Source organism: Mustela nigripes, chromosome 5, assembly GCF_022355385.1.
Source record: "Mustela nigripes isolate SB6536 chromosome 5, MUSNIG.SB6536, whole genome shotgun sequence".
In the NCBI taxonomy this organism is placed as follows: Eukaryota; Metazoa; Chordata; class Mammalia; order Carnivora; family Mustelidae; genus Mustela; species Mustela nigripes.
This window is the reverse complement of record NC_081561.1, coordinates 128,459,335-128,476,478: the sequence shown is the minus strand read 5'-3', so window position 1 is coordinate 128,476,478 and position 17,144 is coordinate 128,459,335. Positions and strand designations below refer to the sequence as shown.

The window sequence follows — 17,144 nt, the reverse complement described above, 5'->3', positions numbered from 1 at the left end:
GTTTTGAATCCATTATTCACTCCTTTTTAAAAAATAGGTTTATCCCATTTGTATGTGTGCTTGTACAGTATATTCTTTAGCTTTGCTTGGTTTTTAAGGTTTATGAAAATGGCATTCTGCTGTATATAGTCTTCTAAACTTGCTTTTTTTACTCAACATTATGCTTCCAAGATTCAGACTTTTTTTAACCTTTATTAGTAACTGCCAAATTTTCACTGCTATTTTAAAATTCATTGTGTGATTCTACCAAAATTAATTTCTCCATTTTTCTATTAGCTAGAAATTTGGGTTGTGTCCAGATTTTTTGTGTGTGTGTGTTACAATCTATGCTGCTATGAACATTCTCTGGTGTGTCTAAAAATGGAATTACTGAGTCAAAGGGTATGTAATTGTTCAGGTTTGCAAGATGATGCCAAATTGCTTTCCAAAGAAGCTGTACCAAGTTATTCTCTTACTAACAATGTATTGGATTTCCCCCTGACCCACTTCCTACTCAATAGTTCTTAATTTTTAACCCATATATTAGGTGTAAAATGGTATCTCACTGTGATTTTAATTGCATTTCCCTCGTGATCGATGAGGTTGAGCATCTTCATATGCTTACGGGTAAAATGTTTCTTCTTTTGTTAAATGCCTGTTTGGACATTTTGCTCATTTTTCTATTAGGTTGTTTTTATATTGACTTGTGGGTGTTCTTTATTCTGGACACAAAATTTTTGTTACTGATGTGTATTGCAAATACTTCTGGCAGTTTGTGCTTTGTTTTTTAATTTTCTTTATTTTTGATGGTTAAAAGTTATTTTTAAAATTTTTTAAAGATTTTATTTATTTGACAGAGATCACAAGTAGGCAGAGAGGCAGCAGAGAGAGAGGGGGAAGCAGGCTCCCCACTGAGAAGAGAGCCCCATGCAGGGCTTGATCCCAGGACCCCGGGATCATGACCTGAGCTGAAGGCAGAGGCTTAACCCACTGAACCACCCAGGCATCATGGAAGTTATTTATTTTTATTTATTTATTAGATTTTATTTATTTATTTGACAGAGAGAGATCACAAGTAGGCAGAGAGGCAGGCAGAGAGAGAGGAGGAAGCAGGCGCCCTGCTGAGCAGAGAACCCGATGTGGGGCTGGATCCCAGGACCCTGAGATCATGACCTGAGCCGAAGGCAATGGCTTAACCCACTGAGCCACCCAGGCGCCCCGAAAGTTATTTTTAATAGCCAGATTTATCAGTCTTTTCTTTTATGATTTTTTTAAATCTTGTTTAAGGAATTCTTTCCTACATGAAAGAAATATCTTTCTTTCCAATGTCAGAAAGATATTCTCTGCAATCTCCTTTACCCTCCACAGTTTTAAAGTTTTGTTTTTCATGTTTAAATCCTTAATCTGCCTGAAACTGTGTGTATGGTACGAGGTGAGCTTTCATTTTATTTATTTTTTTCCCCACTTGGATGACCTGTTGTGCCACCAGCATTTAGTAAATGGTTCCTCATTTCTCCACTGACCTGAAGTTCCTCTTCTCCCAGTATCATGGTGCTATCTGGGCTCTCCATTCTATCCCATTGATCTATATGTCTCTCTTTCTCTCTCTATCAGTGTAACACTGTCTTAGTTACTGGCTTTAAAATAAATTGTGATGTCCTGTTTCCAGCCAGGTGCTTCTCCTCATCCCCTACCTCTAGCACTTCATGACTATTTTGGCCAACCTTAGGTCTTTGCTCTTAGACATACATTTTATTTTCCACTTTTTAAAATCAGCTTTTCAAGTTTACACACACACACACACACACACACACACACACACACACAACTTAGATGGAATTAGAATTGAAATTGAATTGAATTTACAGATAAGTATGGGGAAAATTGATGTCTTTATAGAATTCTCTTATCTATAAGCTGGCCTCTTAATTTACTTAGGACTTACTAATATTTACTTAGGACTTACTAAGAACAAGTTTCAAGATTTTCTCTATAAAAATCTTATACTTCCTTTAGTGTATTTATTCTTAGGAACCTTATAGTTTTTTATTACTATAGAAGTGCTGCCTTTCAAAAATTTTATTTCCTACCTTTTTTTAAATGATTTTATTTATTTATTTGACAGACAGAGATTACAAGGAGGCAGAGAGGCAGGCAGAGAGAGAGCAGGGGAAGCAGGCTCCCTACTGACCAGAGAGCCCGATGTGGGGCTCCACCCTAGGACCCTGGGACGAAAGCAGAGGCTTTAACCCACTGAGACACCCAGGTGTCCCTCCTACGCTTTTTTTTTTTTTTTTTTTTTTTGCTGATATATAGAAATATGGTTGGCTTTTTCATATTGTTCAGTTAGACAAGCATCTTACTAAACTCTCTTACTATTGCTAATAATTTGTCTGTAAATACTTTGAATTTTATGTAAATAATTATGTCATCTTCAGAGAATAATTTTGTTACTGCCTTTCCAATCCATATTCCTTTAATTAATGCTTTATATATCTAGACTTACATTGTGATGTTGATTTTAGAAGTGGTAATGGTAGGTATCTCTGCATTAGTCCCAATTTTAAAGAGAATGTTTCCCATGCTACTTCTTAGTTTTTGATACATACCCATTATCAGGTTAAGGAGGTACTTTTCTAGTCTAACTTGCTGAGAGATTTTTATCATGAATGGGTGTTAAGTTTTGTCAAGTGCTTTTTGAGCCTCTATCAAGATAATTATATTATTTTTCTTTTTTAATATGCTAAGGGGGTGAAGGACATATAGAGGTTTTCTCACATTAAGCCATCCCGGAATTCCTGTTAGTAGCTTTTGATTTAATAATATTTTGTTCAATGTTTTTACATCTATACTCATGAGTATTTTTGTATCTATATTTATGAGGTTGGCCTGAAATTTTTCTTTCTCATACTTTGGGTTTTCTTCCAAGATTATATTGGCCTTCTAGAATGTAATGGGAGCATTCCCTCTTTTTCTATTCTCTGCAAATGTTTGAATAGATTGAACAATTTGTTCATCGAAAATTTGGAGAACTTGCTTTTGTGATGATTTGAGGTCCAGTGTTTTCTTGGTAGGAAGATTTTTAACTTTAAATTTATTTAGCACGTATTGGTTTCTTAAGCTTTTAGAATTCATTTTGAGTCAATCTATTCGTTACATCTTTTTCATTTGGTCTATTTTGTACACATTTTAAAATTAATCGATACAAAGTTCTTTGTGGGGTTCTATCCTAACCTCCATTGGACCTGTTTTTATGGCCACTCCTGTAATTTGTAAAGTTTATTTGTACCTTCTCTTCTTTTGGAGTAGTTGTCCTAGAGGCTTCATAAATACCGTCTTGTTCATAGATTTCTGCTCTTACCGTTATCTTTTTACTTCTACTTACTTTTGGTTTATTTTGGTACTTTTTGTAACCTGCCTGATATTCAAAAAATCAGTTTGTCTGTCTTTCCCTACTAGATTTGAAAGCTATTTGAAATTAAGAGCGTCATGTTTTATTTTTCTTTCTTCCCAGAAAGTCTGCGGTACTGTGTTTTATCTATAATGGATCGTTGATAAGTTGTTGTCAGACTTGAACCTTGCGGGTTTGGGTTTTGTCTAGTGCTCTTTTCTCTTTTGGCTGTGATAAACTAATTTTGTCTCATGTCGTCTTCAGTCATCATACTTCAGTGACAATGACTTTCAAATCCAAACCTTCCTATTTCCATTTCCCTGGCTAAGGGGACTTCGGCATCTCACATTGTTTTCCCCTCCCTGACTAGGGCCTCTCATAACTTTTCCGTAATAAAGGCACCATCATCCTTTCAGTTGCAAAAACTCAAAACCTTGCTGAAAGTTTTTTTTATCACCCTTTGTCTTAGTCTTCTGACTTCAACTAGATGCAAAGTCCTGCTAATTTCTCCTTCACAGTGTTACTCCTGAGCTCCACACCCCGTACTCTGTTTCAGCCGAGAAGACCTTGGACATAGCCTAGTTCTGATAATGCCCCCTTTCCTGTCACCTCACTCCTGTCACATAAAGGTCGGATTACTTCACCTGGCATTTAAGACTGTCCCAAGTCTAGGTTCGCTTTACTACCCCCAACATGAGTCCTCTGGTTTCTGTACAGAGTTCTGTCCAGGTTACCGTCTCCTAAGCCTACGTCATTCATAGTCTTTTCCCCTCCTGCCCTCTCTTACCCTTCTACTCTACCATGCTAGTTCCTGTTCATTTTTCGGGATCTGGATAATGGAAAGCACCCTTGCCCTCACCTCCAATGAATATTTCCCTCAACAATGGAAACTCTGGTTAATCACTTCCGACTTTGAGCTGGTTTTTTTTTTTTTTTTTAAGTGCTTATTGTTTTCCTTGAAACTTTGAAAAGAGCCAGCAAATTGGAGGGGATTTAAAGTAATCTGGTTTAACCTCTAACCCAAGACCTCACTTCTGTCTGTAACTCATAAATGACATTAGCTTTTAAGATACAGAGCTCTTTTTTCTTTCTACTTATGTAATGAGCATTTGGAGGTTACAAATTTGGTTCATCATTGCGCTTGTGTTTCCTTTTAATTGTTAATATGTTTTTTTTCTCCCTAGAAGATGTTAAAAATATATTCATTGATTGAACGAATGAATCATAAATTTTCTCCCTATGAGAAAATCATTATTTTCTCAGAGGGGACTGACTTGCCCAAAAGCCTGTTTCCACAGTTCCTCTGTTTCCAAAGATTTACAAATGAGGATGACTTAAAAAACAGTGTATACATTTGCAGCTCATTCTTTTCTTTATAGAGCTCTGTATTAGCCCTGGTTTTTATTTTCTTACATCTTGAAATTCTATTTGGAATTTCTCACTTTGCGTACGGATTTTAATGGAGTCTCGTGAATGTTGATCATGCTTCCCTATAGTAGTTTAGAAATATCGAGCAAGGAATATTCCATTTGAATCATTTAAATGAAGGCAGTGATGTTGTGGGTGGAAATTTTACATAAAAATTTTCAACCACAAAAACTCTTAGTTATGGGCAGTAATTTATAGTATGTATAGGTTTTTAAAAAATTATTATTACTTGTTACTTCCATGGAGTAAACAGAAATGATAGCTTCAATTTCTTTATAGTTAGTTGTATGATATAATTTTGAAAATAAGATGTTTTCAAAGCAGTGATGTTTATAGAAGTTTAGTGCTAACTTCAAGTATGTCAAATGCTTTTATTATAGAGGGTACTTAATATTCTCTTACGGTTTTGATGCAAATATAGAAATGGTATTTTCATATCTTAAGAACTTCTTTCCATTTTAGAGCATGTCAAAAGAATAAACATAGTAATTTGAATGCTCTATTTTTATTTCTAGAAACCAGCAAATATCCTAGTAATGGGAGAAGGTCCTGAAAGGGGGAGAGTCAAAATAGGTAGGTAATTATTTCTAAAATAATTTCTTAAGATACTGTAGTGGCTGCAAAGGTGGTGTCCCCTTTTTAAGACTCTTGTTTAAGTAGCTAATTTTCACATGATTTCCTCATTATATTTTTAGGAAATATGTTGGGGAATGTAGAGAAATAATTTATAAAACTCTTTTTAGGTTTATTCCCCAAAGAAGATTCTGTGATTCTAAGCTCAGGCAAGCAAGCCCGAAACGAAAACTTCATAACCATACAGTACCTAAGCTTGTTTATGCTGTGATTACTGTTCTGCACATTACCCTAAACATAATCTGCTAAGTCTTGCTTTTGTCTCACCTTCACCAGTGTTCTTTTCCTGAATGCCTCTCTGCCACCTGACCTAATACACAATCTTCCCAGATACCTGTCCCCTGCCCCCTGCATCCCTGGGCCAGGTACCAACACATTTTTTCCAAATGAATACATATCATTATAGACTGTCTTACTTGGTGGTGGTCTTAGGTTAAGGCACCAGCAAGAATCCTATCTATATATTAAAATTTCCTTTGCAACCCTGAAGGTTGTTCTAAGAGAAATTGGCATCACTCATACCCATGACATATTGGGGGGAAAAATGAGCTAAAGAAATGCTTTATTCTGATTTTTTTTTAAATAGAAATTACATTTGTTAAATGTTCAATGGTGTTTAGAAAGATTTTAAAGGAAATTTTGTTTCATCAACTTGCTTTCTTGGCTGTCCCAATATATCATACTAGGGGTGATGGGAAATCGTGCTAACTTGACCTGCTACCTATCCATCCTGTCCTCCTGCAACTGAGCCTGCCTGCTTCTTGGTTTTCTACTTCTTCAATTAGTTTGCTAGCCCAATTCCAGAGAAAGCTGTTTTAAACCACCTTCCCTTTCTTTATACCTCTACGCTGAGTTTACTGAGATTCACAGTCCTAAAAAACATTGTCTGTGGTCACTAAGAACCAAGTAGCTGCTTTCCTTCCCGTACCCCCTTCCACCACTCCCACCCCCTTTCCACCACTTCTCACTTGCTCCTGTTTCATGCTCACACTTTATTCTTGTAGGCACTCAAGTCCCTACTTTTTGCTAGACATTGGTGAAAGGGAAAGGGTAGTGATGGTAGCCTTCCCTGTGAGGGACTGTCACGTAGACAGTTCACTGTCCATTGGTAAATGCCGTCACATGTTACCTCACTTACTTGACTCAACCCCCCGCCTGGTGGACGTGAGCAAGTAGGGGAGCTGGCTTTAGAGAGGTTGCAGCCTACACAGCGTCTCTGAAAACGTAAATTCCACGTCTGGCGTCTCTTTCCCTACCAGCGCTGCTGCCCAGCCATATCAAAGATGTCTGCTGTACCTTCGCCACCCACGTTCTGTCAGTACCGCACTGCCTTTGAGAGGGTCTCCAACAGAGTGACTCTCCCCTCCTGAGTGCAGGCTGGTGACCTCCCCTTCCCACCCCCAGGTTCTAAATATCTTCCTGCTGTAGTTAAGTTCTCATACTGCTGTGTCTCCACTCTCCGCTTCCCAGGTTTCTCCTCATCACATTTAAACATTGATAACCCTATTCCCAATGCTAGAATAAATCTTCTCATATCCATTGTGTTTTCTCTACCATGTGTTCATTTTTCTCCCCCTTGTTCCTCTACTTCTAGAACACACAGTGTTCACCCATGGGTTCTACTCACCCTAATTTGTTATAATCTGTCCTCTAATTCCATCCCTCTGTCGAAACTGCTCTCCCAACAGTCACCTATGACCTCTGTCTCACCAGAGCCAGAGACCCATAGTGAGTCACCATTTTCCTGTATCGCCTTAGTCATTCCTTCCTCTGACTAGTCTGACTTCAGGACTGTCTTTCCCCTTGGTCTGTTTCTATTTACTCTTTTTGCTTTTTCTTCTGCACTTTATTTATTACTCATTTTTACTCCTATTAGCCTTTGCTTCAAGATCCCCTAGGCACTGGCTTGGGGCATGGCCTCCCTCTACCATTACTTCTTTAAGGAACTGCTAAGTTGTGCCCTTAAAATCATGGATTCTCTAAAAATCGTTTTACAATCTGAATCTCAGATTCTCTTCTCTCACCCTAGCCGAAATCCTTAGTTTGATTTTATCTTTACTTTTATTTGTTGCTGGTAACCTCTCCTCCTTTGTTTCAAACCAAATTCATCATCTCCACCCTGTGCTCTCCCTGGTTTGTATCAATTGTCTCATTCCCCCTCGTCAGTAGCCCTTGCTGTCTTCTTGCTACCCCCAGGGTTCTCTAGTTCTCTGCAGCATAAACTCTGGGCTCCAGCCAGGCCCATCAGCTGCCCTCCTGTTAAGAGTTCTAGGATTGTAATTCTATCCAAGATTAGGGATAAAGTCAGGGTTAAAATAAGCAATAAGCAGTGCCAACAGTCCAGTCAACAATCTGGTTGATTTAATTGTTTCTAAATTTTATTTAGAAATGGATGCCTATGCTTAACATTTTAACATAGTCCTTTTTTGAAAAGGATTTGAAAATAAAAGTGCAAATGGAAAATGCAGGGGCCCCTTTGCTGTACCTCAGCTGCCCCTGCCCCAACAGCCTAAAGACTTCAGGCCTCACCTGAAATGCTTGCTCGCTCCCTTTACTGTTCACAGTGGCTCACCCTTTAGAAATACAGCTCAAGTCCCACGTTCAATGTAGTCCAGCTCTGCAGAGGTTTGCCAAACACTGTTCCAATTAAAGCCAGGAAGGAGATATGAGCCCTCCCCTCAAAGGACATCGAGTCTAGTAGAAGCCACGGCAACTTGCCTTTTAGCTTTACAGCCCTTACCCTTTTTTGTTTTTATCTACTCCGTGTATTTTGTCACCTCAGCCTCCTGTAAGTCCCTTAGTGATAGACACTGCCTTTTCCTGTTTTTCTCCTTCATTTGATACTATCTAATTAGCACTCAAACCAGAATGTTATTTCTGCAGTCCATTGAATTGGACAGTTTCACTCATATCTAATTTTAGGAAAACAACTGTTAGTAACATTTGGGCTGGTTACTTATGTCTAAAGTCCTTATTATTATTATTATTATTTTTTTTTAAGATTTTATTTGATACACAGAGAGAGATCACAAGTAGGCAGGGAAGCAGGCAGAGAGAGGAAGGGAAGCAGACTCCCTGCAGACCAGAGAGCCCGATGCGGGGCTCGATCCCAGGACCCTGAGATCATGACCTGAGCCGAAGGCAGAGGCTTAACCCACTGAGCCACCCAGGCACCCCTAAAGTACTGATTATTTGAAAGGGTTTGAAACTCCTTTAAAGTTCAAACGATAAACAAAAATTATTTTTGAAAAATGCTTATTGTTTCCTTTGGACTTAATCTCATCTGGCAGCGAATCGATGAGGCTTGTCTAAAACTAAGAAGGTAGAGAATAAGGGGAGAAATACAGCTTTTACTTAAAAATACATGGTTTTCATATAACTTTGCCATCAGTAACAATCAGCATCTATTAAATACATAAAGCGGTGCTTTAAGTAGGTGTAATATTGGTAGAATGATTTTGAATGTTTTTGTTTGCTCTAGGGCAATTTAGTTAAGAAAGAGCAGGCATAGCATAGTCTTCCTTGGATAGCTTTCTGTTTTATGACCTGTGTTCTCCAAAGCATCTTCAGAAAGCCTTGTAAACTATTCAAACTCCAAAAAAACAAAATCACTCTAAGTTAAAATTGTAATGTATATCATAGCATGTCAGTTTTAGATTAAATGATTCTCTATAGTTGAAACCTTAATGTGCTATTACAGAATGTACATTATTTCTTACACAATCAAAATATACTGTGTGTATTATGTATTTCAAGTCATAGAGGTCTTTTATTCTCATGATTTTACCTTTGTGACATGGGCGTGTCTGTTGGATGTCAGATCAGTGATTAAGAATACAGGTGCTAAATTATAACATGGTTTTGAGTACATTTTTACTGTCTATCCCTGTGACCTGGGGCAAGTCATTTCATTGCCATGCATGGGCTTTAGAGTCTTTATCTCAGAGGTGGTGAACAAAATACTAAGCCAGCTTTCGTATGAGGATCAGATGAAGTGACAGATGATATGTGTGAAAACCATCTTTAAACTCTAAAGTGCTTGATAGATAAAAGGTATTTGTTCTTTAGAAATCTTAAGAAAATTAAATAGTCTCCAGGAACTTATTATGGTAATAACTATTCTTTCTACTATTTGTGTACATCTCTAATCTAAATCTGTTAGCTTTGATATAGACCTTTGTTAAATCCTGAATTATAGGATTATGTCTTACATATTGTGTGGAATGTTCTTGGAAACATGTTTATGATGTGCTAGTAATTATACAGCAGTGACTCTCTGAGGTTAAAAAGCCCCAGTTTGTAGCATTTGCTGTTTTTCAGGATGCAAATATTCCATCATAGCCAATTTCCAGTCACCAGCATGACATCAGTGAATTCAGAATTGGGAAGAAATGTGTGCAAATTGGCTTTCATGTGTCCACGAAACAACTCCAACTCACACCAAACTAAGATACAGTCAGTCTTTAGATGCACAGGCATACAGGGGTCGTAATTAATCCCGGAAACTTGTAGACTATTTTAATTTTATAAAATAATTTAAGATTATTGCAGTGTTTCTGAAAGCCAGGGGTCTGAAGTCAGACCTGGCTTCTCATTATGACTCTGTGTCATTTACTAGCTCTATGACCTTGGGCAAGTCAGACTATCTTTAAGCCTAAGTTTCCTTTTCAGTAAAATAGGCACAGTAGTAATATCTACCTCCGAAGGGGGGATCTGGTGCCTGGTGCAGACCCCTGGTTGAAAAGGGAGGAAAAGGATTGCTTTATAAGGCTAGTGGCTGTTGTCCTCAACCTTGCATGGTTCTAGTAGCATGCCAAACTGAGTTTTATCTTAATTTGTTTCATTTTTTTTTAGCTGACATGGGTTTTGCCAGATTATTCAATTCTCCTCTAAAGCCACTGGCAGATTTGGATCCAGTAGTTGTGACTTTTTGGTATCGGGCTCCTGAACTTCTGCTTGGTGCAAGGCATTATACAAAGGCCATTGGTAAGTTAGTCTAAAATGGTGTACTGTCGCAGCATCGAATTATCATGAACACCAAATGGTATAATAATAAGGAAGCTGCTTTCTAAAAACCACTTTTATACTTCTTTCAAAAGTCCCGTTGTCTTCTGTATTCCTAGATATTATATTCTGGTAGATTAGGATTTTTAACTTTATAGGAGAAATGGTTCTTTAAAAAGAAGAAAGCATTTTCTGTTAGAGAATAGAGTTATCTGATCCTGTTGAGTTGCTATGGAGATGATAACGTGCTAATTTTATTTGCACTTACCTACCATTGATCAGAAGAACTGGAGAAAGGTTTAGAATTGTTTTCTCCACAGAAGGAAAAACAGAAACCAGGCCGAGTATGGTGTGGAAGAGAACCCCTTCTGTCTGGGGAAAAGTCAGTCAGTCAGTCCTTCCCTCAACAAGAAATAATGCGACTAATTTTTCTCTCCTGCCATTACCGTTATCAGAATGGCGGTTTCCCCATTACAGCAGGAAATAGAGTCTGGGTGCATTAGCTGTGCTCAGCGTCTTGCCATTTCACTAAGTGAAAAAATGGAGTAAGAAAACCTGTTACAAACACACTCTCTGTAGGATTTAAAATCTGCTCCCGAACAGCCACAGCAGGGATTTTGCTAACCGATCACTCCAGTGTCCACGGGAGGGCCCAGCTGTGAACTGGGGGAAGTCAGGAAGAGAGAGCTCGCCTCAAACCTCGAGATTTCTGTAAATGAGGTTAAAAAGAGAGGACAGAGAAGGGTAGATAGTTCTCTCACTGTGATGGGCTAGTTCTATAAGGTACCGAAATCTGCCAGGTTGTATTTCTTGAAATTTCCCTTTTGTTGAATTTTCCATTTACTGGTATTAGACTAGTATCATTTTTTACTATGTTTAGCTGCTTTGGTTAAGGCACTATAAAAGTATAAAATTATGAAAAATAGATGAGCACAAGCCTCTCTGTTAAATTTATAAAAAGCCTGATGGCATGCAAAGAACGACAAAGGTAGTTCTTTGAAAAAGATTAGACCGATAATGAACCTATTTGTGGGCAAAAGGAGTAACAAAGATTAAACTACAGTGATGACCTTGTTCATCAGGAGATTTGATTTCTGCAGAATTCTGACGCCCAGCACACGTTTATCCTTTGTCCAAGGATTGAGATGCCGGGATGGTGCTGGCATTTTGTTATACTTTATGAATATTGCTGAAAGATTTTATTAGATTCGTGAAAAAGCCTATGAGTGTTTGACAGTAGGGGAGTGTGAGACCAACCCTCAGCCCTTTTGTGAGCAGCTGAGCCCAGAGTAAGGCCCATTCAGAGGCCGCCAAGGCCATGCTCTTGGTGTCGGGCCGGCCCATGGCAGCTGTCTGTGAAGGCCAGAGGGGGGAGAACCACACAAGCAAAGGGAAGGAATGGAACACTCTCAAGGGAGGGGTTAAAATCAGAACCCGACTTTGCTTACATTCTAGTGAGTGATTTTCACTGGGGAACTGTATCTTTGCAACTTTTAGAATTATGTCTATATCTTCTGTTAGATCTCTCAGTCATGAACAGTGAAGAGGAGAAGTGTGAAGGACAGTAAGAAAAGGCACATTCTGCCCAAACCTTCCATTGAACTAAATGACTCCCCACCAAAGTCTGTCCTACTCTCAGAGATTTTTATAGAGCAAACCCATGGTAGTAAGTCCCATTTTTTTTTAAATTATTTTAAATATATTTTTTTAAAGATTTTATTTATTTGACAGACAGAGATCACAAGTAGGCAGAGAGGCAGGCAGAGAGAGAGTGAGAGAAGGAAGCAGGCTCCCTGCTCAGCAGAGAGCCCGATGTGGGACTCGATCCCAGGACCCTGAGATCATGACCTGAGCCGAAGGCAGCGGCTTAACCCACTGAGCCACCCAGGTGCCCCAATAAGTCCCATTTTTGATTAGTGCCATTATATGATTCTGTGTATGTGGTCCATACACTTTGTCCACACTTTGAGAAGCACAGTTCTATGAATATTTTCTGATGAACTGTTCTACTCTTGAAATAAAACTGGATGTTTTGTTGGGGGGAAATAAAGATAATTGAGTATGAATTGGAAATCAACTGTATTTCCTGTTTCCTTAGAGCAAGGACAACCGAAATTGAATTTAAACCAGTTTGCAACTTACAGATAAAGATTAAAAGTATAATCACTAGCTTCCAATTTTAGTCAAGTTGCTATTATCCATTCTGGATAGACATTAGGAAAAAAGATAAAAATATAATCCCCAAATCAGTTATTTTTAGATTTCAAATATAGCAGACATTAGAAATATAATAAATATGTATGCATTCACTTGTTCTTACTCTCCTCCATACCTGGTTCATGTCAGAAAGGAGTATTATTTCTATTCAGGACTATAAGAGTTTGATGATTTGATATCAGTGAAGTTTTATGGAGTAACATTTAGAGGGGGAGGGGAGTGACAACAAGTGTGTGTGTGTGTGTGTGTGTAGAGGGAGGGAGGAATAAGTCATTGACAAAGGAGGGAGAGCTGAGAAATGTTATAGATGATACAAGAGCCAGATGACCATTTAAAATTAGAGGCTAATATGAAGCAAGAAACCCTAGAACTCAACATTACCTGCTACCCTGAGGTTCCTTCTCTTAGCAGTTCTCAGGGGAATCTAGATTCTGGCTTCCGTCCTTTACATGGAAGGCAACCCAGAAACTGGCATGACCAGGAACATGCAGTACCAGTCCCAGTTGACTGCATAGCAGAGGCAGCCAGCAGGCAGAGACATGGGACTGTGTCAGAGGCAGCTGCCTCGGGGGCAAGAGTGACAACAAAGCGATGTGGGAGAGAGAGAACAATTTAAAAGTAGACACTGACGAGTACTATTACTCTACGCTTTCATGATGGATATTTAGGAGGACTCTTCTGAGTCATTAAGAAAGATTAAATTATATTTTATAGCCTCTTAAGATGGCAGGTAATAGTGTAATAAAAAACGATTATTGAAGGGGTATGTTTCCGTTATCCAGAAGTCTACCTTACATGAAAGGAAGCTGCTCCTGAATGGGGTCAGCTGTGTAAGACATTACTCTGTGGGGTTTTTTTTTTCATTTGGCAGTTTGTTTTATGAAATAGCATACCAACTTTAATTCTAGCTAATGGACTTTTTTCTTATTTAGCTTCTCTACAGAATGTGATTCCCACGTTTAGTAGGCTATAGAACACTGTGCTTTTCTATCCTATACCGTGGTCTGTGCATTTAAAAAAATAGTAAATAGCATTTATTTAAGTGGTCAAGTATGAATATATATCTTACAGAAATTAATTCGCTTGTATATTTGGCAAAACGTTGTGAATATATTATAGTCAGAATTGAAATTACAGTTTCCAACATGTAAAATCCGAATAGAACAATCTGTAACTGGTGATTTAAAATAGTTAAACTTATGCCTAACTTTGTCCTGGAGGGTTGGAGCAGCTTAATCCAAGTGAATATATTCAAATAAAATCGATCTCTATGGGTGTCATGTTATATCCGTCGATACTTGTGTTTATCAGCTTCTAGATCTTACAATTTGTTGAAAATGTTGAAGTTGGTAGTCTTTCATACAAAAGTTGAGTTTTTCCAAATCATTTTTTATGGTCTGTATTGTCTCTACTCACAAATCAGAAATTATGCTCTATCGTTAATCATTTGATTGTTTTAAAGGAATATATTTTTAAAAAGGAATATATCACTAAACCTGATGCTGATATTGTTTTAGTCTATCAGATCATGAGTAACCCTGCACTAGATGATCAGTTGAATGCTTTAGTGACTACATTATTAATAGTTGTTAGAAAAGCTTTTGCCTAAATGTAAATTGAGTTTCCCAAGTGTATCTTCTTTAGGAAATTTATAAGTAAATGTTTTTTATTTGGCTTTTAATCTGTTATGTGATGATACAGCTATTTCATGTCATATACATATGTATATATATATTTAATATAGTTGTCAAACTGTGTATATTCCATCGCTGAAAAGTATTTTTATATGTAGGTTGTGATTATACTCGGGAATTATAACCCAAGAAATATAATAAATGTTTTCCTGCTTTCATAGATATATGGGCAATAGGTTGCATATTTGCTGAATTGTTGACTTCAGAACCTATTTTTCACTGTCGTCAGGAAGATATAAAAACAAGCAATCCCTTTCATCATGATCAACTAGATCGGATATTTAGTGTCATGGGGTTTCCTGCAGGTAATTTATTTTTCTTTTCAAAATAATATTAGAGTCATATTTCATAACTAATTCCTTTTCAAAAGCATATTTTGAGTATTTTTATGTATTTTTTAAACTGAAATAAGTAGATTATTTTATGTAAGTAACCTTATGTTCTATAGTAATATTTGATATTTTTTTTGTAAGATAAAGATTGGGAAGATATTAGAAAGATGCCAGAATACCCCACACTTCAGAAAGACTTTAGAAGAACAACGTAAGTAATTTCATATTAAATATAAGTAGTAATTTCAGTGGGAATATTTAAATTGATCCTTTTAAAAAACAGATAGATTAGCATTTAAACCAGAATTTTAGATTTTAATATATTAATTATGCTTTTGATTGAAAGGTGATTTCCCAGATGTTGCAAATATACATGTCAGGCTTAGGCTGTAGTATTTTACAAACCTTTAAGAATTTTAAGGGTCAATATAGTGTTTAAACATCTCTCCTATTTTAGCGTAATGAGGGTTGAGTTCAAGGCCGCAACTGTGATTTTATCTTTATCTGAATAATGACTGTGACCGAAATGTTGGGTGAGGCAACCAGGAAGGATAGCAGAAGGACAAACGCATGGCCCAGAAGCTAAGTAGAACACACTGGTGTATACTGAGCAGAAATGAGAGAATAAAGGTGACATAAGAGGAGTTTGTTATCAATGCACATGCCTAGAGGAAAAGGCGAAAGAGATTCTCTGAACTGAATAGGAAGATTTCAGGACAGGATGGCTTGTAGGAACAAAAGCAGACCTGATAAAGCAAAGCAGGAAATGGCAGTCCTCATTTTTGGTGGTTCTTGTACATGGTCCTGGTGGGGTGCTTTTCCTCTATCTTTCTCCTAAAGATAGCACGTGTATTGCCCAAGGCTCTTTCTTGGGCTCTCTTTTCACTCTAGACATTTTCCTCGCGCAGTTTCTCTGATTTTATTGGCCACAATTTACCATTGATTATGCTGATAACTCCCAGTTTATGCATCCGAGTCAGATCTCTTTTCCAAGTTCCAGACCCACGTCTAATTGCCTTATGGAATCCCAACTTGAATGTTCCATAAATACTTCAGTTACATGTCCAAAATTGAACTCATCCTCTCTCCTCCCACACTGTCCTCCCACTGTATTTCCTATCTTAGGAAATGACTCCATGATTCACCCAGTTGTCGAAGCCCAAGACCTGAGATATCCCTGATCCTTTTCTTACCCCATTCTCTCCCAATCGACGGACCACCCCCGTCTCTCACTTGGGATCTGCTGTGGCCTTCCAAGTGGTATTTCTACCTCCAATCTTTATTCCAACTCATTGTCTAAACTACAGTCATTGCCAAAAGCAAATTGGATCGTGTTGGTCTCCTAGTTGCTCTTAATTCACCGCTGCTCTCAATTCTTAAGGATCGCTTAATCCATCTACTAAACCACTGTCCACTTTGTATTCTGTAACCTGGATATCATTAATTTCTTTAAGAATCTGAAAAACCCAGAGCTTTTTTTTGACCTCTGGGTTTTTATACATGCTGTTCCTTCAGTCTAGAATGTACTTTCCTCCCACTCATTTTAACTCCTCGGATTAACTCCTGTTTTTCCTTTCTCCTTATCCTTTAGGTCTTGGCTTAGGCATCACTTGCCTGCGGAGGTCTCCCTTGACCTTCTGTGTCTGAGTTAGGTACTTCCCCTTGGTACTCCCGTAGCATCCTTGCTGCTTCTCTCAGCACTGATGACTTTGCCCTACAGTTCACTTTTCAATGCTTACCTGCCTTTCCCTCTAGATGATATGGGTTGTGTCTACTCTATACACTGTTATATGTATCCCCAGAGCCTGGCATATAGTCCATGCTCATTAGTTACTTGTCAAATGGGTATTAATGGAAGTGGCACAAGTAATTGAAGACATGCTAATAGCATCAAAGATGGAGAAAATTAATGTAAGCACTTAACATTTATCTTAGGGTTTAAAGACCAAAGGAAAATTTTCACATAAAATGATAGTGTTTACAGTCACCAGAAATAAAAGGAGAGAAGTTTTAAAAGATAAATGAAATTCAGTTGGAAAAGTAATAGGAAAAGCTCAGTGATAAGAGCCCATATGTCTAAGGCAAATGGTTCTGCCCCAGTGAAAGCAGACTGCTGATACATAAGATGAAAGGAATATATTAAAAATTAGCTAAATCTAATGGAGTACATACGAGTCACTGAAGTAAAATATAATTTTAAAATTCCAGAAAACATGACTTGAAATGACATAAAAAGTAATATAACTTGCTTTCAGATGAAAAGAACCAAAAAAATTACTCTTCGGTGAATTGAGAAGGATAGTGAATAGGACTTTCTGTAATCTATCCAGGGTTATTAGCTCAGTAGAAGGCAAGGTGAAAGTGGAACTAAAAGGAATTCTCTAAGCTGACTTCCAAGTTGAATGTTCCAGTAAGCATGGCCCGATATGTTGATAGAAACAAATAACTTAGAATCTGGAGTTAATA

The 17,144-nt window shown here is 37.7% G+C and overlaps 1 protein-coding gene across 2 annotated transcripts in view; it reads left to right on the top strand.

Moving 5' to 3' along the window:
- CDK19 (cyclin dependent kinase 19) overlaps nucleotides 1-17,144 on the top strand; it is a 168,223-nt gene that overhangs the window by 137,328 nt on the left and 13,751 nt on the right. For both annotated transcript variants that reach the window (XM_059401207.1, XM_059401208.1), the window contains 4 exons: nucleotides 5,314-5,371; nucleotides 10,286-10,417; nucleotides 14,508-14,651; nucleotides 14,820-14,889. In XM_059401207.1, coding sequence (XP_059257190.1) covers nucleotides 5,314-5,371; nucleotides 10,286-10,417; nucleotides 14,508-14,651; nucleotides 14,820-14,889 — 404 coding nt within the window. The remainder of the gene's footprint in view (nucleotides 1-5,313; nucleotides 5,372-10,285; nucleotides 10,418-14,507; nucleotides 14,652-14,819; nucleotides 14,890-17,144) is intronic.